We start from the raw sequence: 23,003 nt of genomic DNA, 5'->3' as shown, positions 1-23,003 counted from the left end.
CATCTGTGGAGCGAGGGCTCTGCTCTTCCCAGGCCAGAACCAACAGTCGAGGAGGAGGAGCTAACAGGGGAGGAGGGTGAGGCCCTAGGATCTCCTGGAGGAAAGTGCTGGTCATCCTGGCTGGTGCAGAGAGAGCACAGAAAGCTGCCTTCTGATCCCAGCAGGCCACTGAGTCCCAGCCACAGCCCCTGTGTCTTCTCCCCACTTCCCACCTGGCCAGGCCCATGACCACCCTTCTCCATGCAGCAGATGAGGCCACGTTTGGGACGAAGGGCCACTTTAACCAGGAGATTTCTAAGGTTAATATGGTGAAGAAGCAGCACACTGCCCTAAACTGTCTCCCAGAGATAAGGAAGATGTTTTGTTTCAGCACAACTGCCTGCTGGGTCTATGGGTCAGGGAAAGGGGGCATGGCCTGCCCAGATCAGCTGACGTCCTTGTCCATCTTCACACTCCACACTCAGCCTAACAGCTCTGGTCTAGTTCTTCCCCACGGCCCCCAGCTGACCAGATGCCAGTTCATGGTCATGAAGAGGAATGGGGAAAAATAGCCTTGCTTCTCAATGATAGTCTTTACCCAGGTCATAAGGACTGGGGACAGTGAAAGAGCAACTGGAAGGTATGGTGACCCAGAGGCCTCCACAGGAGCCTGGAGGTCTGGCCTTGGAGCCATTTAAAGGGACTCTAAGGCTGTTCCAATTCTTAAGCCAGCTGAAACACGTTCTCTGGGACCCAGAACATCTAGGGCAAAGGGCAGCATGTATGTGGCCCTCAAGTCTCGTCTTCAAGCACTTCAGTCAGTCCCAGCCCCACCTTTCCCCGGCTCATCCATTCGCACTGGTGTATGAAGTGGAGGGCTGGACAGAGGAGCGTATCTGAGGACTTTTCTAGTTCTTCTCCTGCCCCACTTGGGCTCCTTCTCTGGAGAGGAGGCATTTAGGAGTCAAGAAATCACTTATTTCCACTTTCAGAGAGAGGAAAATGGGAACAGGCACAGGGCACTGGGGACCCCACTGTGAGGCAAATGAGAGGAGCCTGCAGGAACACATTGGTGCTTCCTGCTGACCTGCTTCTTATGCACGGGCATGACTCAACCAAGTTAATAGAACTTCCAAATCTCAAACGCTTTCGTGTCTCTTAAGTTCTGCCAGCAGAGTGCCGACCCAGCCTACCCCTTGCTTGGAAGCAAGAGTGCTCAGGGCTTTGGGGAGCAGCTGGTCTGGATGGGCTTGCTGGCTCAGGATCACAACAGAGGAGGGTAGCAAAAAAGGGCCAGTCAGCCCTGGCTCGTGTAGCTCCGTAGACTGAGCACCGGCCTGCGAACTACAGGGTCACTAGTTCGATTCCCAGTCAGGGCACATGCCTATCTTCACAGGGTTGCAGGCCAGGTCCCCAGTTGGGGAGTTGTGAGAGGCAAACATACATTGATATCTCTCTCCCTTCCTCTCTCTCTAAAAATAAATAAATAAAATCTTTTTTTTTAAAGGGTCAGTCAAAGACAGTGCTGTCTGACGCTACGGGGCCTGGAAGGCAGGAAGCAGCGATGGCTGCGAGGCTGAGGGCCTGGGCACCCGCACACTCTGCTTTGCGTCCCTTCCCAGGGCTTGTGGAGGGGGGAAGGATGCTGCTGAAGGAGACTGCTTAATTTACTATTTAACTGCCTGAGTTAACACGCACCTTAAACCTTCTCATTCTGAGGTGTACTTGGCCAGAACCCAGGCTCTGCCTTCTGTTGGCAGGCAGCCTAAATTCTACTGCGTGCAGATTTAAATTGAAACTAGGAAGAGGGCACTCAAGAACAAAAACAAAAACAAGAAAATGGCCAGTTCTCCCAAAGAAACACTTCTTTGCTAGGTAGCTGTGATGAAAAAAAAAAAAGCTGCTTTGGACAGAGGAGAGAGAAGCTGAGTGTATGAAGAATGCACCCCATTCCCAGGGTGGGGATGAGGGACAGGTGCCTGAGTGGACCTGCAGGTCTCTGGTCCTGCGGCCGGCTCTGGAAAGAGGCTCCAGGGCCATGCCCCCCATGTCGCAGAGCCAGAGTCCCTAGGGTGGGGCTCAGGGGGAAGTGGCCATGGAGGTGGCCCCTACGGTCAAGGAGGCGCAAGAGAGAAGCAGGTTTTTCTCATCAAAGCCGAGCAGGGGATGCAGGTGGGAGGATTTGCGAGGAGACATGTTGGTGGCTCAAGGTTTAGACTTCCTGTGAAGTTCCTTCCCAAGGTTATTTGCCTTCCAATCTGCTCCAAAGTTATTTGAAATGTGATTTCTTCATAAAGAGATATTAAAGTAAGGAGAATTCTCAGTTCATGCTTATAAAGTTGGGTTGAGAATTAGCTCAGAGCCACGAGGGGAGCAGAAGCTGGGCCCCTGGGTCCTTAAATCACGACAGCCACGCAGAAGCTGCAGGCACAGAGGCAGTGACCAAGGAGCAAAACTCAAGGAACAAGAGCCAGAAAGCCCCCTTACTGCACAAGTGATGGGAAAGGCATATGTTAAATTTCTCCCGACTGGCGAAAATCCACCCATCTGCCCAGATCACCAGGCCCTCGCTGTGCATCTGTGCATCTCGCAGAGGTGTACCCCTCGGGCCCTGCAAGCCTGGGCCCTCTCAGCAGAGAGCCCATCCCTTCTGACCCCACCCACACCGCCTAAAACTGTACCCTGTAAGGGATTCCTTTGGGTCAAGAAATCAATTTGCACTCCCTCTTTTTGAAAAACAAATTCTCCACAGAAAAATAACTTGGCTATTCCCACCTCACTGTGAATGGAGTTTCACTGGAAGAGAGGAATTATTTGGGGCCGTAGGGCGCTGCCTCACTGCAGAAGAGGGGGCAGGGAGTGGGGAGAGCCCAGGTGGGGGGTCCTGTTAGAGACACGAAAGCCCCAGGGGGGCAAAGGGGAAGCAGAGGGCACAGCAGGCAGCCTCCCAGCCCCTCCTCCTAACCCAGACAGGCCAACCGGACTCAGGGGAAACGCGAAAACCCAAAGGGGCCTCCACCGCTCTCCCCAGGCCTGAAGCTTCGGCAGTGGGCACTGCGGTCAGACTTTGTCCAAAGAGTAAAAAGAATAAAAATAAAAAATCATTCCAGTATCAGGCGCCGGATCCTTCTTTCCTCAAATGAAACATCCAAAAGGTTGACTTCTGACATCCTTGAGTCCCAAAGAGCTTCACCGCCACTATCATCCCCTCCCCCCTGCAGCCCAGCCAGGCCAGGAGCCTCTTTGGTGGGGGACGTGGCGGGCAGGCCTGGGGCCGGCTGTTCCTCCTCTTTTTGAGTCATTAGAACCAGATTCGAGGGCGCTGCCCTCCCTCAACCCAGAGGCTGTAGAAACACGGTGGGCTCCCCAGGAAGAAAGGGGACAGAGAGAGAGAGAGCTCGACTCAGAGAAACATCCAGAAAGGGGAGAGCCATGGGAGGGCCAAGCCAGCTTCCTCCGAGCAAAAGAGGTGGGAAGACCCTGCACAGGGGTCTGCCCCCTGCTGCCCCTCTGGGGGGGGGAGCAGGCAGGCCCAGCCTGGGGAGAGCCTGCCCCCACCAGCCGCTGCCTGACCTTCATTCTCTCCTTTGTTACCACCCCACCCCCACCGCCCCACCACAGCTGTGATATCTCTACCCCAGCTCCTGCTATAAGGGCTCAACATTAATTAACAACAGAGAATCACAAAAAGACAGCTGGCAGGGTGAGCAGGAGAGTGGAAGAGACACTGGGGACTTGAGGGTCTTGGGACTGGAGGGAGGGGGTGCTCTGGGGAGACAGTCACCCCGCTCTCCAGCTCCCACAGCAGGACTCCCTCCTGACAGCAGCCCAAGGCTTCCTCTGACCACTGCGTCTCCACTTAGTCCTGTCGGGGTGGGGGAGAGGGCACCTGTGCCCTTCCCGCCCCGACACCGCGAAAGCCGTTCACTTGTCATATCATGTGGAGCTCTTGGGATCTCAGACGCTGCACAGTTATTGGCCCCGTGGCACAAAGGAGGAGACTTCAGGGTACAGGTGAGACACTTATGAGCCCTAGAGGGGCAGGTCCCCTCAGGGAAGACAAGAGGCAAACGGGAAGGCCTGAGAGTCCACCTTGCTTGGCTGGGAAGGGGCTGCCCTTGCCAAGATGACCTTTTCTGAGATCCCAGTGAGATGTGCACGCAGTAGGGGTGGGGGTGAGGGGGAGCCACTCCCTCAGACCCCACCCCTCTGAGAAGCTCCATGCCTGGAACTTCAGTACACACACAGATCTGGAAACTTCATCTCGTAGACGGGGATGGAGTGGTTCTGAGGCTGGCCGTAGGCTGCAGTGATGGTTCCTGATGGGCTTGGCGGGGGCCTGGGGTAAGGACACACGGAGGGCAAGGGCTGAGGATGGGGTCCCACCCCATGCCTTTGAAGTTGTTCTAGAACCTAGAGCTTCATGGCAGGCTCTGCTGCGACACTGTTACTTGAGAAAGTAGAGTCTCCACCTGGGAAACAAGGACCCCTGGCTCTCCTCCTCAATTCACTGAACTGTCTCTTGTCCCTCCCTAGCCTGTGATTTCTTTTTCTGGGGAGAGTTGGCTGATTCCAGCCCTGGAGACAGAGGCGGGAGAGAGGGAGGACTGCAGACCAGTGTGAGAGGAAGACTCAGGAGGGGGTGCCCACGCTGGACCGCAGAGGGAGGGGGCCCCCACCCAGGGCTGCCACTTACCGGATGGTGATTTCAAAGATCTGATTGAGCTTGCTCTGCAACAGCGATGCCTAGGCACAAACAGAGGGAGCGTGAGCCAGGGCGCCCCACGCCTCCGCCGGCTGTCACCAGCCTGCCTGTCCGAGGCTTGTACTGCAGATCCGGGCAGTGCAGCCTCGGGAAGGGAACGCTCCCTGTATTGTCTGGGCCCCTGGCTGTGGGGTCAGGTCGGGCAGAGCCACCCAGCCAGCCTGCCAGGGACAACACAGAGACCGGGGACACCAGGAGGGCTTCAGGAGGCGGTTCCTGAAGGACCCTTAGCTCCTCCAAGTGGGAAAGCGGGGCCTGCCGGGCCTGCAGTCAGGAGGCTCGGGGCTGTTTCCAGGTTTCCTGAACCCCAAAGAAGGAGTGGTGCAAAACTGGCGGGTTAGGGCGGATGCTCCCTCGGGTCCCTCCGGCTCCCATTGAGTCCTCTCGCAGAGTGCGCTGTGCGCATGTCCAGTAACCAGGCCTCCGCCCTGAGCGCCAGGGATGAGCGGCACCGGCCTCTCGAGAGGGTAGGGGAGCAGAGGCCCCCAAATCTGCCTTATACGTACATGCATTTATATATAATTATTATAGTGCATTAGAAATATATTAAGTATGTATATTAGAACATACATAATAGAAAAGGCTGTTACACGCATTTTTATGGAGAAGAAAAAGTATAGTAACGTATGAGTTAGTTGTAAATTTTGGACGTTAATAATTGTAACCCATTGTTACGAAGACGAGCACCATGACTAACCAACCCTGGCCCATACAATCAATTTTGAGAAACATTTGTGCTCCTCCGTCATGGCTGGTACCATCGTCACGGAACCAACCTGCAGAGAGGTCACCACTAGAATGAAATAAGCGGATAAATGCAAGATGTCCCGGTGTACGGTCAGTCCTGTTTGCATACTTGCTACTTTGATGATAGCTATTAGGGTCTGCCTGTCTGGCGCCGGAGATCCTGGGGCCGGGACTCCTCCCTCGGGAACCGTGAGGAGTGACTAGTAGCCACATCTTTCTGTTCAGGGGGAAACAGTGCAGAGCCAGGACACTGTCAGCATCTAAACCCTAATTTCTGGTCGACAAAAGTGCCAAGATCTTCTAGAACCTCCGGTCCCACCCTGGGCCCAACTCTGGGTCCCTGTGGTCCCCAGGACGCACCCTCACTAGGCCCCGCTTACCCTGGCCCCGCAGTGGGCTGCTATCTCCTCAAACGGCGCCTTCTGGAACTTCTCCACCACCTGCCGCCGCCGCTCACGCTCCTGCTCCTCGACGGCCACACTGTCCACTGCAGCACAGAGTTTGGTCAGCCTCCAGTCCTTCCCCCACCCCCATGAGGGCAGGGGCCGGAGAAGACAGAGAGCTGGGGGGACCCCTCCCTGGAGCTCCGTCTGTGACCACAGCTGGGCTCTGCCCTCTGCCCGTGGGCATGGAGAGCGTGGTGCTGTCCCTTGGCTCCCGGAGGGCCGAACCTTTCCCTGATTCCGCCTGAGGGCTCAGCCTCCTTCCTTGTGTGAGAGTTTGACAACCAGCAAAGCTGGCCCTTCAACTGGGCTTCTAAAGCCCCAGGTAGCCTCACTGCCACCAGGACTTGTCACCAGAAGTTCCCGGAACAGGAAGTACTCTAGGGGGAGGAGGCGGGATTTGGAAAGGGGCATCAGCAATGGAAAAGCCACAAAAAGTCCACAAAAGCCAATGCAAATCCCCTATGGCAGGGCGGTGTGTGGCCATTTAGGCTCCTACATACTCCTCTTGGAATCCAAAATGAGTTAGGAAAAAAGGGGAGGGGCCTCAAACCTGTCCATCATTCTCCTCTTAAGAAGGCAAGTTACTCTTAGAAAGGGTACCATCGATGACAACAAAAGAAAGAAAGGTTTGGCATTTGAAGATGTAATTTGTCATCAGCATCCAAAGAGTTCTCTCTTTTGGAATACTTCACTGTCCAGTCATTCAGACAGAAGACATGATACTGTATTTCAAAATCTATTGCCATTATGAAATAAATATTAATATGATTTGTTCTTAATATTCCTCATTGGTCAACTTGTTGTTTTGTATGAAATTCTATCAAAAAGCAGTCAAAGTACTTTTATGCAATTGCTCATTACCTACGTGGCTGTGACCCTCAGTGGGTCACTTTTAAAGGCCGCTGTCAGGAGAAAAAGGGCTTCCTGACCTGAGACACATGGGGCGCCCTGCTGGTCCCCAGCAGGTGAGCAGGGCTATTCACTGTGGCTTTAGACATTGGGATGGGTTTGGACGGAGGAAGCCACCAGGCTGTCCTCACGTCTATGCTGAATGGCCCTCCGTGGGCAGCAGATGGGGCTGCACACGCCCATTTGCAACCAGGACCCAGCTCTGCCCCGCCCCCCATCTGGAACCCCTGGGGGCCTCTCACTCACCAATGGCCTTTTTCAGCGTCTCATAGGTGATCTCCTCTGCAGGCACTCGCTGAGGGAGAGGGGACAAGCATTCAGTAAGGTGAGGCGGGGCGGGCGGGAGGAGGCAGCCCTGGCCCCCTCAGTTTCCTGGCAGCTTGTCACTTCGCAGGAGAACGTCCAGGTGGGCCGACACTCCCTTGGGACACCCACCTTCTCACCAAGGTCTCCTCTGGGAGCCCCCCAAGAGTAGTAAGGTGGGGGTGGAGGGGCTAATTCTCCCTCAGAGCCTCACCAAAAAGAACTCTCTGTTCCCTCCCCCTGGCTTGTCCCATTAAGCCTGGTGGGAGGAAAATGCTATGATTCAAAAACGTTTTCGGAGACCTAACAAAAAATATTGAAATCGAGAGGAGATTATTATGGCCATCTGCAAATATAATCTCCAACATAGATTTCAAGAACTGAGTAACATTTCTGAGGACTTAGGATATTAAATTACCCATGATGGGATGTGAATATTAAATTAAGTAACAAATGCTGAGGTTGGACCGAGGATCTGGGCCACAGGACCCCAGGCATCTGGAGAGCTATGAAAGGTAGTGGAAAATAATAAAACCCAAACAAGGGTGCTCTGTGGATGTGTGCCCTTAAGTCGGGTGCTGAAAACAGGGAAGGAGCTTGGACCAAACCCCAGGAATTCCCCAGAAGACTGTGGGCTCCTGGAGGGAAGACCCGTGACTCACTCATGTTCTACTGTTCCTGTGTGATCCTAAGTGGGAGAAGCCGGCATGGGGGAGAACGACTTCATTGACAAAAAGTCTGATGAGGGACATTAGTCAAGCTACTGGCTCCCGTGGTGGGTGGTGGGTGGTGGGGAGTTGGGGGGTAGTGCAAAGGTGGGACACCTGGCCAATGACACTGTTCTAGCCCCTGATCAAGGTGTGCACGCACGCGTACATCACGGGAGTATAGCAAGGAGGACGGTGGACACAATTATCTTTTCCAGACGGAAATGTCTACAAGGTATATGACGACACTGAGAAAATGGGACTTCCCTGGGAAACCAACTTTTTGTGCGACCTTAAATGTGCTGTGTAGGTGTGGGGACTTGGTGCACGGAGGGTCTGCCTGCACAGGGGGCCGGAGCGGGTTCCCCCCCCCACCCAGATGCAGGGCTCCCCCCGACAGTGCATGGAGAAGGAGACACTCACCTCCTCCTTCTCGGGGCTGTTCCGGGATTCCACCTCCACCTGCAGGGAAATGGTTTCTCCAATGCTCTTCCTCTTGGATAAGCGGTCCTCATCTGGGGAAGGAGAAGCCAGAAGCTCACGTTCCCAGCCCTTGGGAAGGGGAGCCTGGTCACGCCCCCAGTGCCACTTCTCAAGCCTGCACCTCTGCCTGGCGCATGGTCTTCCAAGGGCGCAGCACACATACAGGCTACCAGTGGTCTCTAGAGAGGGCCACAGCCTTCCCTGCCCACCTTTCGGTGGGGCGTTCTGGTCTTTAGGACTAAGACTCTGAAACCACCAGTGGGCACAAAGAAGCTGCTTCCGACCAGAAAGCCCATCTCTACTCATGTCAGCACCATCCACACTGAGCGCCAGGGGCTGTCGTTTCTGCAGTGGTTACCACGTGCGTCCACCTTCATCGTTTCCTGTGACTTTCCCGCCAGCCCTCTCGGGCAACTGCTGCTGATATCCCTGTTTTACAGTTGAGGAAACTGGGACTCAGAGGGGCCACAAGCCTTGTCTAAGATTTTCCAGGAAGTCAGTCACAGAGAATGGGGTCTCTGTAGCCCACACGTGGCACCATGGGGCCTCTCCCACCCACCAGCCAGGCTATCTCGTGGGCCAGTCGCTTCTCAGGACCCTGCATGGAGGAGGAGAAGTGGGGGGATGCAGAGGGCCTCCACTGTGTCTGCCAGCTCTCGTGTGACACCTGAGATGCCTTGGAAGGCGACTGACACGCCTTACACTCAGGCCCTTACCTGGCCACGAAAAGCCAGAGGCAGGCTTGGAAGTCCCTGAATAGAGCCCATACCTGTCAGCTGAGGGATGTAGGGCAGGCAGAGCCTGTCTGCATTGTAGCCGCTGCCCCCCAGGACCTCACTGATCTTGCTCTGGCGGAAGAGGAACTCGATCACCACGCCATCCAGGTTCTGGGACAGCCTGGAGAAGAAGGCGGGAAGGGGCAGGTGAGAACCATGGGTAACTAGGATGATTCCCTAAGGACTTTCCTTATCACAAAGGTAATGTTCATTACGCAAAATGACAGAGATGCAAGTGGAAAAAAATCACCCAGAATCCCACTTTCCAGAGATATCCTTGAGGGCACAGAATCCTCCAGCCGCACACACGTCTGTGATGCATGCACATGGCCCCACCGCCGTGCTCCTGCCCCAGCGCCCAGTTCGTGTGCCTATTCTACGTGACTATTTCACAGTAGCTGCTCTTCCAGGCCACTGTCAACAGCCACCAGTCGCCTGTCGCGTGGGTGGGTGCTAATCGATAAAGCCGTCCCTGCTGTTGGACATTGTAATTTTTTCAGGATAGCTTTTCCTCTGATGCTGAAGCGAGCCTGGTCCAGGGACTCTGACAGTGCCATGGGGACTGATGGCAGCGTCTCATCTGGAACAGCTGCTCCAGCATTGCTTCCCATGGGTGTGGCCAAAGCTCCCAGAGGTGGCTTCGAGTGCCCTATACGGTCAAGATGGCTCAGGGTGTGTGTTCCACTCACCTAATGAGGATCAAACTCGACCCAGGACCTACGAGCCACAGGCAAGGTCCACTTTTGGCTTTGGAGCCCACAGAAGCCTGAGCCCCTGCCTCAGACTGCCCGCCTTCCTACTCAGCTGCTGCCTTGGGTGCCCCGGACCACGCCCCAGGTGCGCTCCTCACCTGGGCCTCTCCACAAACACGTCCTCAGGGAGCATGTACGGAGCCTCTTTCTTCCTGGTCTCTATCACCTGGAGTTTGGGAGGAATCACAAGGTGAGAGCTGGGTTTGGCGGAGACAGGGCCTAGCGAGGAACAGCAAAGGAAAGAGCTGCTGCCACCTGCGCCCCAGAGTTACCCCTCCCACAATCCGGAGGCAGAGCACCCTACAGCTGGGCTTCTGAGGGAGAAACTCGGATCAACAGTGACTCCCAGAGCAGCCTGAGACGCCCAGGCAGTCTGTGCAAGCTACACCAGTGACACATGGGCACTAAGTGTCTTCCAAATGCAGGGGACTCCGCTCCTGAGGGACTGCTCTTTCTTGGTTCTGTGCCCATTCCCGTCTTCTCTGCAAACCCGAAAACTGGAGCAGAGGTCACACCACTTCCCGAGCCCTGGCGAGGTGCACACACGTCCTGATGGACGGGGGCCTGCTGCGTTTCCCTCAGTATCCTTTGCAAATTTTTGACAAGGAAGGTGAAAGCTATTGAGATTGTGAGAAGTGGGAGGAGAGTTGACAGGCAAGTATATGGGGGAGTCGAGTATGCGATGCTGCTACTGTTTTCACTGAGAGGGTGTCCGGCCTGGCCCTTCCCACACTCCCGCAGCAGCCCGGAGGTGGGGGCTCCTGCCCTGCTCGGGTGGTCTGGGGCACACGAACACAGCACGTCCCCCACGCCCCCAGCTCAGGCCAGCTGAGACCTGAGGCTTCTTGTTTCGTTTCATTTTTTCTAGTGCATTTTCCAGTGAATCCTAGACATCATATCATTCCACTTAGAAACACTTCATTATGTTCTAAAACGCCTTTTGTGACAGATGAGAACATTGGACTATAGCCTGAGTATTGGGTCATACTAAGGCATTGCCGATCATTGGGTTAAGCATGTCAATAGCAGGGCAATCACGTGGGAAGCTGTCTGTTTTTTTGGATATAAATACTGATCTATGTAGGGGTGAAACGACATGATAGCTGAGATTTTTAAAGTTTCAGCAACAGAAAAGAAACAGGGAAGGAGATGGAGGTGGCCCTTGTGGAAGAGACCTTCACAGCCCACCTCGTGGACGTGCTGGCAGAAGGCGGGCACGGTCGTCAGCTGGCTGATGAGGTTCAGGTAGGCAGCGCCCAGCGCGTAGAGGGCACAGCGGTTGTACACAGGCAGGTTCTCTTCGTTGGCCTGGGCCAGGTCCTGTGGCAACACAGAGGGGCCTCTTCGGTTTTTAACGAACAGTCATACAGGAGCTGCAGCCTCCACCAACCCTCTCCCCCATCATAAGGAGATGGCCCATCGCTCTAGGCTAAGCCTTTTTTCAGCATCTGCTCCATCATCTCTTGGAAGTCAGAGGCCATTCTTATTAAAGCTGAAGTGAACGGTCCCTGGAGAAATCCAGGGGAGCGACGGCCTCAACCCCCACTTGGCAGTCACAGCTTCAGTGATGTTGCCTGTCCCAACCCTCGTCACCTGCAGGACGCTGTTGCTGTCACTTCAGACCTGGGATGAGGCCTGTAGCACAGGATTGGCTTGCTAAATTGGGTTCACATGTTAACCCGAGAAAGATGTGGGAGTTACCAGGGAATTGGATATCAAGAAATCTCAAGGTCTGGAATGAAGACAATCCTGGCATCTGGGCTGGCCTTGCAGGATTCAGCACCACCAGGCAGGTGGCACTGCCAGGCAGGTGGCCTATAACTCGCCACCACTGAATTCCCAGGCTTGCCATGAATCAGGAAACAATGCCTGTCCAGCTTCAGGACCGAGGGACCCCTACCTTTGAGGTCTGAAGGGTGTACGCCAGTGGCTAGAGCAGGCTTCCACCCAGGCAGACCCTGAAAGCCTAAAGCCCTATGTAGTGCCCCACTGCCTGCCGACGAGTCACAGGGAGGCCTGTAGGTCCACAGGCCCTAGGCTTGGGGGCAGAACCAGGAATATGTATTTTTAATAAGTGCTTGAGGTGAAGCAGAAGCACAGCCAGGTTTGGGAACCTGGCGATTTGCTTTGGAGTCACCTGGGGCCTACAAGCACCCTCTTGGCAACCCTTGGAGTCCCAATCAGACCCTGCTGGAGGCTTTAACTACTAGGGGCTAAGGGGTATGTTTGAATGACTCTCTCCCCTGGGTCTCCATTAGCCTGAGAATGGGCTCCAGCCATGAATGAAGCATTTTTCACGGTTTGTGGTCTTTGTGGAGGAATGGCCAACTGAAGGCACTATTTTCCTGGGCTCCCAAACACATGTTAAGCAGTTGCTCCTCAGTGCTCTGATTAGTCCTCTCCCCTGACCCCACGTCCTGACCTGGACGGCCAGCACCAGGCGGATGAGGTCCACCACCACCTCCTCGTTGGCCAGCTCGATGCTGATGAGCGCCAGCAAGCTGTAGAGCGCCTCGTAGTGCTTCTGTAGGTTCGTCTCCTCCTTACAGCTCAGGTAGATGTGCCTGTAGAGCTGCTGTGAGTGCTGGAGACACGAGAAGGGTGCGGGCAAGGCCACGAGGCAGGGCGGGGCAGGAGGGGCCAGAAGGACAGAAAAACCAATCAGTGGGGGTGGGGAGGCCTTGTGCACCCCACTTCTGCCATCAGGGAGAGGCTGTCTTTAAAGCCCATGCCAGGGGGTGTGAACACGGGCAGGGGCTTGACCCCCACGCAGGTCTGCTGACATGCAGTGAAGGTGAGAGGAGACCAGCTCTGGGGCAGAGGTCAGCAGTGACATGGGTCCTGGAAGGTCAGGGCCAACTGGGCCTGGCCGGCCCAGGGTTCTCTGTGTCTTGAGGTCACATTCGCTAACCTTCTTCATGAAGACGGTGTCCTGTCGGGAGCACTTGTCCACTTTCAGCTTCAGGACAGAGATGTCACCCAGGGTACTGGAAGGGGACAGAGGGGCCACTTTAGCCCTTGCGTGAGGCCACTCAGAGCTCATGTGGTGTCACCGGGCTTTATCCCGATGTCATTAGTTGTCCCAAAGCCTCCTGGTGCTCCTCCAGCCCTGGCTCCTAGCCCGCTCTCTACTTTGTCCCATCTTCTCTAGTTCCTGTCCCTTTGTCTTAAAAGTTGTTTGACTCTCTTCTCTTCATCCTCACCTGAAAACTCCCTTTAGAACGTGCTCTTTATCTCCCAAATCTCCAATCCACCTGCGTCTCCCCCAGGTAAGCACCCTTTCTTTTGGTGGCTGCTCCCCTCACGGGACCCCAGGTCCATGCTGTGACCGGTTCTCCGGGGGCCTCACTGACTCTCCAAATCGTGCTCCTGTCTGCACGCGTGGCCCTGTTGGGAGTCTTCTCCCAACACACATCAACAGGGAAGGAAACCTCAAGTTCACCTGATGGACGAGAACTTGTGGCGGTTTCCGTGGCGATCAATGAAACTGATAAGGATCTCTAGAACGAAGAGACGGATCTCCGCGTCGTCCATGAGGGCGGTGGACAGGAGGCGGTCCAGGAAGTTGCTGGGCAGAGCTGACATCATGTTGTTGCACTGGAAACCTGTGGACACCTGCAAGGGAGCCCAGCACGGCTGTGCTCGGGAACGCTGGCCCTCTCGGCAGCCCGCGGAGGCTGGGTCTGAGGCAGCCATCGCCTCTGGCATCTCCCAGTCCAGACTCCCCAGTCCAGACCCACCCCAGGCCTGGGCCCTGGATGCCTTAGGCGACTTTTCTGAGCATGCCGGCGTCTACCTAGACAACCTCAGCTAAGCACAGTAGACATGTGGTTGGATGGGGAGCGTGTGCAGGAACACCATGTTGCTGAAAGCAAGCAGGGAATGAGTGCTGGTGGGGAGCAGGAGCCAGGAAGCCTCTGAACTTATTACATTCTGGGCCATCAGGGCCCAGCTGATAAAGACTCACTGTAAATACAATGCTTGGCTAAGCAGGCCCTGGAGGGCCTGGCAAAACCCAGCGCCATCAACAGTAAACCTCTGGGTTCCCCGAAGGGGGATGGATCGGAGTGTGCCCCAAACCACCACCTCGATAAGATGCCGAGTACAAATCAATGAGGGTAAACTCAGTAAAGAGTTGGCAGGGGTACCCAGGTGGAGGAGGCCACCAGATGTGGGCAGCGTTAGCATGAAAAGCTTTATGACAATAGATGTGAGGGGCGTGGGCTGGGAGAGGGGAGGGGAGACACACAAGTGGGAGGGAGGAGGGGGCTGGGCAGAGTGCCTGGGCTGGAACAGAGACAGTGGAGGCATGTGATGGGGGGCCTGGGAAGGGAAGGGGGACTGGAGACCTCCTGATGTCAGTCTGAGAAGACAGGCACAGCTCATTCTATCATGCTCCCCCTCCACACTTCGCAGATGCCCCAGTGTTTTACAGGTCGGGGGGAAGACCCTCCACCAGCACCAAGATCATGACTCAAAGGCTCAGGTAATGATTAGCATTTGTAGCAATACAGTAATTAATTAATTAATGAGAGAGGGGAAGGGGAGGAGAAAGCGAGGGAGAGAAACATCATCGTGTGAGAAAAACATCAGTCAGTTGCCTCTCCAATGTGCCCCAAATGGGGACTGAACTCAACGACCAGGCATGTGCCCTGACCGGGAATCAAACTGGTGACCTTGACTTTGCATGATGATGCCCAACCCACTGAGTCACACCAATCGGGGCACAATAAAGTGTTTTTTAAATCAGGTATGTATGTTGGGTTCTAGACATAATGCAATTGCATACTTAACAGACTGCCGTATACATAGTGTAAACAGAGCTTTCATATGCACTAGGAATCCAGAAAACTCGATTTCCTGCGATACTCGCTTCCCTGAGGGCTCTGGAACCGAGCCCACAGTGTCTCCTAGGTGCCCTGTGTGAGATCTGACTGTGTCACTGAAAACTGAGACCTATTCTCTAACAAGGAGCAACATGTGGGGAGCAGCATTTCTAGAAAGTTCTTGTGGTTGTATTTATGATAGGTGAGGAGGGATGGGGGTTGCCCAGAGTTTACAGCAGGCTGTGCATGAGTAGCTGGGGAGCTGGTCACAGACTCAGAGTCAGGACTCCACGCAGGCTGGCAGCTCAGAGTCTGCGGTTTAACAAGGTGGCTGTAGGGACAACACTTGAGAATAATGCATCTAGACTCCAGTCACAGCTGCAAAGATGTACCTGTATTTTTCCGCTTATAAAAAAGTGCACATTTATGTACACTTTTTGCCTAAATGTTTGAGGGAAGAATGAGGGTGTGCATTGTACCTGGGTACGATTGTTCGGTACCACAGCTACAATAATCCCGTGTCTGATGCACCCGCAAAGGCGGGTGCACATTATACTCGGCCAAACACGGTAAAAAGAGGGATTTAAAACCCTGGTGAAGGGGAAGCTTATGGTTGGGAGACTGAGTGCCAAGGGGGAAACAGAGCGGGGAAGGATCTGGGCAGGTCCCTAGAGGGGCTAGGGGCGGGAGCCAACAGATTCTGACTCAGTGCAGAGATGACAAGGCTCTCAGTATCCGATAAGGAACCTTCGTGCATATTTGAAACCGGCAACATCCCTAGACCTTGGAAGGAGCTTCCTCTCGCAGGGGCAGAGCGGGGGAGGGACAGGAGGAGCTCACCTGAAGGAGGGATTTCAGCAGCATAATCTGGGTCAGCCGGTTCCGGTTCTCCCTGCAGACCAGAGACACACATGCTCACCAGGATGGTGATTCGGGCGGACACTCCACACTTGCCTGCACAGTTCTCCCTCATGATTAGATAGATCTCCATGCGGCTTATCTTGTTGGGCTGCCCAGGGCAGTGCCAGGAAGCAGGCCAGGGAATTAATGGGTCCCCCCAAGGCGGGAGGTAGTGACTGGGGGGAGGTGGCAGCCCACGGAATTGCTGTGGGACCCAGGAGTAGAGAAAGAGAAAAGTGGGGGCAGAACCAGGAAGGCGAGAGCGGAAAACACGGGCAAGGGCGGCTGGGCCGGGAGAGGAGGAAGCGGGAGGGAAGCCTGGTGGACTCACCCCGTCCTGCCTGTCTCCACGGGGTGGTGCAGGGAGGGCAGCGGGACCTTGCTCATGATGAAGAGGATCACCTCCGAGCGCTGGTACGTGGGCAACGTGCTGGCGAAGGAGCCTGCGGAGAAAGGACGGTGGAGAGGGCTGGCTCAGGCAAGGCCACAGCTGCCGAGGTCTCTCAGCTCAGGCTTTCCGCTGAGCGAGCTCCTGCAGGGAGTGTGGGCTGCTTCTTTGGGGGTGGGGGGATGACAATCAACAACCCGAGGGAAAAACGATTCCGAGGGACTGGTCCAGGCTCCAGTTCTTCCACTTGTTACTCCTGAGCCTGAGGATGGAGAACCTGGACACTGGGACCCGGGCAGCAGCCCAAGGTGCCCACCTAGGCATGGTCCCTGGCTGCTCTGCAGGGTGCCCTTGGGTAGGTCACACTTCTGTGGATCTCAGTGGCTTCATCTGTGACTCGGGGATCAGGCCTGCCGGCCTACTTCTCAGAGCTCGCACTGGGGCAGGAAGGCCCTGGAAGTGATGACCCTCACCCGTGGGTCAGTTTTATAATTCTCTTCCACATCCATGTGCGTACACGTTTCTCACACTTCCTCCATTCCTTCTTCCCTTCCGTTTATTCTCCTCATTCCCCGCCCGCCGACCCTCCAACCCCACCAACCTGGAGGCAGGCCAAACGGAAGGGTTCACCTCTCTGAGCCTGTGATCTGCAGTCTCGGCGGAGAAGCCCATGAAGGTGGTCTGGGCTCTCACTCAGGCTTGACCCGGGGAGTCTGGGAGCTGCACACACCCGGGACTGACTCCACCCCACACCATGTTGGTGAGTGATGAACAGAGGACGACCTTACAATGGCCTGGACTGAAGTCCTCATGGGGGGCTGTTTCTGGGCCACAGCCCGCCCCAGGTCCCGCCCCAGCCCGAAGCCAGCACCTATGGTCTTGATGACAGCCTCCTGGAACATGCATTCCTCGTGCTCCTTGATGATCTTGGTGCCCAGGCTGATGGCCCCGTCGTAGCTCCCGGTCAGGGCGTAGTCGATGCTGAGCCGCAGCTGCCTCAGCAGAGTGTTGAACATCTCCAGCACCGTGGGCCCTGAGTGCAGCGCGGCGGGAAACCCAGAGTTCAGGGCTGGCACCCCTCGTTCATTCTTCCCTTGTTCATTCATCCCTGCCCTGCACTTCCAGCCGGGGGCTTGCTCTGCCCTCACCCTCCCCGCTGACCTCTTCAACCCAGGAAAGCCGGCTCTGACACCTCCCGAGCAGGTGCCTTGCCCTCTTCTGGGAGGGGAGGCAGCCTCCCACCAGGGGCAGCTCCTTGTCCTTGCAGGGCCCAGCCCCACTCCTTTCAGGGCCACCTTACCCACGGAGCCGGTGGCTGCGATGACGGCAGCCTCCGACAGGACCTCCACGATGCCCGCCCGCACGGTGGCCGCGCTGCGGCTGTTGGCGTCCAGGTGGCTCAGGAGCTGCTGGATAACCAGGTGGGAGTGCTGCGGCTGGGGGGAGGAAGACGTGCTGGCCCCAGACAGCCACCCCCACGTGGCCTCGGGCCGGGGCAGCCCTGGACAGGCAGGGCTGGACCAAAGTGAGACGGCCCCCCATTCCTTTTCCTGCGCCCCTCCCCCCTTGGCCCAACAAAGAACAGAGGCCAATCCCAGCAAAGATGTGGATTTCCACCATTTTCCTGGGCTTTTCCATCCCAAAGGGGTCAAAAATCAATTTGAAGATATCATCTTCCTTTTTATTTTCCCATGTCTTATTTAAGAGCCACGAGAGGCCACATGGTTTAGTCTAGTGCTGCTCAAAGTGTGGCCTGTGGTCTGGTGACAATCTGAGGTCTGACGCCCTATTTTTACTCAGAGCTAAGTGCAGCCACGGAGAGCGAGTGCTGAGTAAGCAACGCAATACCATAGCGGCAGCCAAGCCCGGTCTGGGGACTGTACTCTGCACGGATTTCTTGCCTAATTTTTCTATGCATTCTTTGAAATTGTACTTTGTTGGTCTGTGATGGGTTGAAAATAAGACTGAACTGGCCTTAGACAGCTGGCTTTGTCTATAGGGCCCTGACCTGCTCCTAGAGGTGCCCTTGGCCAAGGGACACGTGGGACCAGGGGAGCTGCCGTACCTGAATTGAATACATGATGATTTTAAAGCAACGGATGGCGAACACCTTGGGTTCCCACAGACAGTGGTTGTCCAGATGGCTGTGAGGGAGACAATATGGGGGAAGGGCTGTGAAATGCAAAGTGATTCGAGGGAGGAGAGCCTGGGGGGAGAGGGGCACCTCCAGGACCCGGCACTCACACAGGTCTCGGTAAGCGGGAGAAGGGGAGCAGGAGGGACCCGGGCCAGTCCCAGCCCCAGAGCTGGAAGGAGGTCAAAGAACAGGGCTCTGCAGCTGTGGATTTCGGAGTGAACCAGGTTTCTTCCTTCAGCTTTGGGGGCCCTCCTACCAACTCCTCTCCCCTAAACTGCACTTGGCCACTGTGTGGTGGCTTTTGTTGTCCCAGTGCAGGGGACACAGGCACAGAGAAGGACACAGCACCACAGCAAGAACACCTCCTTCCCTCCCCACCAGTCAGCAGGTAGATGCCAGATGGAAACCGTTCGCTTGGGGGAGGGTTGGGGAGGGACTCACATGAGAACAGGCTTGATGGCATTCTTGATGTTGCCGAAGGCGGCCCGGCCCAGCAGTTCCCGAAGGCACCTCTCAGCCAGCTCCGCAGGGTTCTCCTTTTCTTTCTCAGGCGCTTGGAGGGGCGAGGGCGAGCGGCTGTGGGGACACACAGCCCGGGGGTGAGGGGTGCAAAGTGAGGTGGGGAGCAGGCTTTGCGCGTGCCTGGGTCTCGGTGCTGCAGCCCTGCAAACCGTGATCTGACGCAGGTCACAGAGCAGACAGCACGCCTGTCAGAAGTTAAACAGGGTGAAGAGGCCCAGAGTGGAGGAAGATGGTGGGCGAAGGGATAAAGTTTTCTTGGAAATCCTGAAGGATGGGCCTGATGCCCCTCTGTCGGGAAGACAGACTCCCTGAGTGCCATGTGCCCGGTGAGGTACAGACCACGAGTGTCTCCAAGCTCCTGGGACTTTGGAAGGACAAAAAGAGGTGTGGTGCGAAAAGAGAAGGGCAGGATAGCAGCAAGCAAAATAAAGTGGGAGACAGGAGACAGGAGAGGGAAATGGGGAAAGAGAGAGGCACAGCGGCTGGTCCAGGGGTGACTTGGTGGTACTTGAGTCACTGGAGGTGGGCTCAGATCTGGTCAGAAGGATCCCTAAGACTCATCACCCTGAAACCACAGGGCGATCTTGTCAGTGAGGTGCGATTCCAGAAACAGCCACCAGAGGACACACGTACTCTCCCTGCCTGTGTAGCGGAAAGTGAGGGACCCAATCCAGCCAAGATGCAAGGGATGGTGAACACTTCCCTCCATCCCATTCTCGGAGGGAAAGAACAAGGGGTGGGGACAGGTTGCATTCCCGGTCTGGGGGCTTCCGAATTAAAACCCAATGCCTGCGGACTTCCACCAAGATGGAGGCATAGGTGGAAACACTGTGCCTTCTCCCACAACCAAGTTTGAATAAAACAAAGGTTTGGAGAAACAAAGACACAACCAAAGGACAGAAAATTGAATTATACGGAAGTCCGACTACATCTAACCGTTCAACGGGGACGGTAAGAGGGGCGGAGCCAGCAGCGAGCAGGGTCGGGCAGGACAGGGCCCCCGACCCAGGCGCGCAGGCAGACGAGAACCAGTTGGGGTGCGGGGCAGACCGCGGGCACATATTCGCGCACAGTGAGACAGACCACGCAGGCCCCAGGGGGCGAGGGCTGACAGCGGTGGCACACTCCCGAGCAGTGGGACGAAACGCATGGGCCAGGTGACGGCAGCAACTGCGGCACCGGTGAGGGCTGTGGCAGCAGGCTGCGGACAGGACGCCTTAGTCCCTCTTTGACCCTGCCCCCACATACAGCGTCACAACCCAGCGACTTAGTTGCCCTGTTCTAGTGAACACTTTAGGGCTCTGATCCTGCTATGGAACAGGCACGAACAACCCGAAAGATGGCACAAGAAGAACTCAAAGTCCAAGAGCCAATTACTCTAAGGGACCAAGAAATTGCCAGCCTCTCAGAAGCACAATTCAGGACACTATTTATCAGGATGCTCACAGAACTGGTAGATTATAGTCACAAATTAGAGGAACAAAATCACAAATTAGAGGAATATATGAAGGCTAAACTAATTGAAATGAAGGGAGATGCACAGGAAACCAATAGTGATGGAAAGGAAATGGGGACTCAAATCAATGGAATGGACCAGAAGGCAAAACAAAATATCCAACCAGAAAGGAATGAAGAAATGAGAATTCAAAAAAATGAGAAGAGGCTTAGGAACCTCCAGGACATCTTTAAACGTTCCAACATCCGGATTATAGGGGTACCAGAAGGGGGAAGAAAAAGCCACGAGTGAAAAACATATTTGAACAAATAATAAAGGAGAACTTCCCCAGTCTGGCAAAGGAAATAGACTTCCAGGAAATCCAGGAAGCTCACAGAGTCCCAAAGAAGTTGGACCCAAGAAGGAACACACCAAGGCACATCATAATTACATTAGCCAAGACCAAAATGAAGGAGAGAATCCTAGAAGCATCAAGGGATAAGGGGACAGTCACCTACAAAGGAGTACCCATCAGACTGTCAGCGGATTTCTCAAAAGAGACCTTACAGGCAAGAAGGGGCTGGAAAGAAGTATTCCAAGTCATGAAATCCAAAGACCTACAGCCAAGATTGCTTTATCCAGCAAAACTTTCATTTAGAATGGAAGGACAGATAAAGTGCTTCTCAGATAAGGTCAAGTTCAAGGAGTTCATCATCACCAAGCCCTTATTATATGAAATGCTAAAGGGACTTATATAAGAAAAAGAAGATGAAAAATATGAACAGTGAAAGGACAGCAAACACACAGTTATTAACAACCACACCTAAAACAAAAGCAAACCAAGAGGACAGCTAGATCAGGAGTGGAACCATAGAACTGAAGAACACATGGAGGGTTAGAAACAGGGGGGTGGGAGGGGGAGAAGGGGGGAGAAGGCACAGAAAATAGCATAGGCAGTAGGTAGAAAATAGATAGGGGGGAGGGCGAGAATAGTGGGGGAAATATAGAGTCCAAAGAACTTGAGACACGTGGTTATAAACTAAGGGGGGCAGAATGGTGGGGGAGGGAGGGTGCGGGTGGAAGGGATTGAAGGGGGGGAATAGAACAACTGTAATGGTATAATCAATAAAATATATTTAAAAAAATAAAAATAAATAAAACCCAATGCCTGCGATCTGTGTTGTGGGGCTGCTGGAGGGCACATTTTAGGAAGTGAGGGGGAAGGAAGGTCAGGGAGGCACAGTCCTCAGTCACTGGAGCCATCCATGCAAAGCATTTTAAAATCGCCTTGGCCTGCTGCTTCCAGAGAGACAGCCATCACCTCAAGACATGGTTCTTTGCTCTCACCAGCACACTCACCCCTGCAAAGCCGCACCATTACGGTCCTTCCTTCACGAACTCAGACCTTAACAGGTACAGCAGGCGGGCAGAAAGCCAGCCCTGGAGTCTTTGCAGACAAGCCACCCAAAGCCAAGACCCTCAGCCTCACAGCTAGGTGCCTGCAGGCAGCTGGAGCCCTGTGAGGCCAGTGTGGCCGGCAGGCAGTCTGCGGGGAGCGCGTGCGCCTGTGGCCCGGATCCTGCCCTGGGCGGCCTACCTCTCCGCCTCCTCCACGTGCTGCAGGTTGAAGAGCAGCGATGGGACGATCTTGTCCATGTGCTGAGGGTCCCAGATGTTGGCCTGCAGCTCGTCGTTCACTGTCTTCCTCACCACCCCTTGCAGCCCTTTGATGCCCGACATTCGGATTCTGCAAGGAGAGGGTGAGGTGAAGCCAGGAAGCCCTCCTACTCCGGGAAGTCCAGTTTCTGTGGCAAGTGCGGGGGTGAGGGATGCATGCAGAGTGGGGCCCACCTTCTACTCTTCCTGCAGCTCGGGCTTCTGGCCGGCTTTGTGTGCCGGTGGGCGCAAGCCCAGGAGACCATGTTTTCTGGCCGCCTTTGCCTGGGTACCACCCAGGCTTCACCCCTAAGGCTCCCTCTCTTTAGTGCTCAGTTGGGTTTGTTCCAGCTCGAGCCCAAGACACAGGAGCTCACAGCGATGAGGCCGATCCAGGGTGAGTGAGGCACACGGGGGTGGGGGCTGGAGCGGGAGGCACAGGGCTCCCAGGCTCTCCTGGCACGAAAGAGTTTTGACTACGGCCAAGCTGGCTGAGGAACCACAGGGAAGCCGAGTCACAGCACAGCGGAGGCCCTTTCGCACACACCCCTGGTCCCCACTGCGCTGGCCCAGGGTCAGCGCGGCTCTGCAGAGGAGTCCCTCTTGGCTGGCCTTTTATTTCAGCCTTATGTTCCTTTTTTAAAAAATCAAACTGCTTTTTCTAATTATAAAGTAACACAAGCAAATTATAGAAAAGTATAAAGGAGATTCACCGCTACCGTCACGACTCATCCATAACCATTACTGGCCTTCGGGTGCCTTTCCTTCCCTCTGCAGGTGATATACAATAGCCTTGAGAAGCTATGACATGTACGATGTGTATTTTCCCCATAACATTTTATCGTAAGCATTTTTCTGTATCGTTAACTCTTCATAACAGGCGAGACGTAGTGTCATAAGAACTTCCTGAGCGGGTCCCCTCCTGGTCCTGTAAGTTGTTTCTACATTTTTTTGCTGCTGCAACAGCAAGACGAGGGACGTCACTGGATAAAAGGCTTTTTATCCAACATTTCAGATCATTGCCACGAGTGGAATCACTGAATTGAACCTGAGGAACGGAGGCCTCTTGGCGCTGCTAAATTCCTCTCCAGCGCCGCACACGTAGCGGGCCAGTGCCAGCCTCACTGCTGTGCGTGGGTCCCGGGATCTCATTTCAGCATCTGCTCTAATTTTATGGCTCAGAAAATTCCTCCCATTTTGCAGCTACTTCAGTTTGGATCTGTTTGATGATTAGTGGAGCTGAGCAGTTTTCCTAAATATGCAGTTGCCATT

At 54.9% G+C, this 23,003-nt stretch overlaps 1 protein-coding gene across 3 annotated transcripts in view; it reads right to left on the bottom strand.

Annotated features, from left to right (window-relative positions):
- Positions 1-1,473: 1,473 nt before the first annotated feature.
- The window catches only part of EFR3B (EFR3 homolog B), a 78,447-nt gene continuing 56,917 nt past the window's right edge, over positions 1,474-23,003 (bottom strand). Inside the window, exons 6-23 of one of the 3 annotated variants that reach the window (XM_037066823.1) lie at positions 21,673-21,822; positions 18,560-18,694; positions 18,047-18,125; positions 17,282-17,417; positions 16,853-17,014; positions 15,925-16,036; positions 15,534-15,585; positions 13,310-13,482; positions 12,779-12,854; positions 12,290-12,451; positions 11,056-11,187; positions 9,966-10,033; positions 9,109-9,236; positions 8,280-8,371; positions 7,093-7,141; positions 5,872-5,978; positions 4,676-4,725; positions 1,474-4,318 (exon numbers count right to left, since the gene is read on the bottom strand). In XM_037066823.1, the coding sequence (XP_036922718.1) occupies positions 4,213-4,318; positions 4,676-4,725; positions 5,872-5,978; positions 7,093-7,141; positions 8,280-8,371; positions 9,109-9,236; positions 9,966-10,033; positions 11,056-11,187; positions 12,290-12,451; positions 12,779-12,854; positions 13,310-13,482; positions 15,534-15,585; positions 15,925-16,036; positions 16,853-17,014; positions 17,282-17,417; positions 18,047-18,125; positions 18,560-18,694; positions 21,673-21,822 (1,969 nt within the window). In that variant the 3' untranslated portion in view covers positions 1,474-4,212. The remainder of the gene's footprint in view (positions 4,319-4,675; positions 4,726-5,871; positions 5,979-7,092; positions 7,142-8,279; positions 8,372-9,108; positions 9,237-9,965; positions 10,034-11,055; positions 11,188-12,289; positions 12,452-12,778; positions 12,855-13,309; positions 13,483-15,533; positions 15,586-15,924; positions 16,037-16,852; positions 17,015-17,281; positions 17,418-18,046; positions 18,126-18,559; positions 18,695-21,672; positions 21,823-23,003) is intronic. The other 2 variants (XM_037066824.1, XM_037066825.1) reach the window with 2 other exon arrangements.

This window comes from Sturnira hondurensis, unplaced genomic scaffold (assembly GCF_014824575.4).
Source record: "Sturnira hondurensis isolate 20B ecotype Veracruz unplaced genomic scaffold, ASM1482457v3 Scaffold0016663, whole genome shotgun sequence".
Classification (NCBI taxonomy): Eukaryota; Metazoa; Chordata; class Mammalia; order Chiroptera; family Phyllostomidae; genus Sturnira; species Sturnira hondurensis.
Note: the sequence above shows the minus strand (reverse complement) of the source record. Positions and strands in the feature narration are given on the sequence as shown.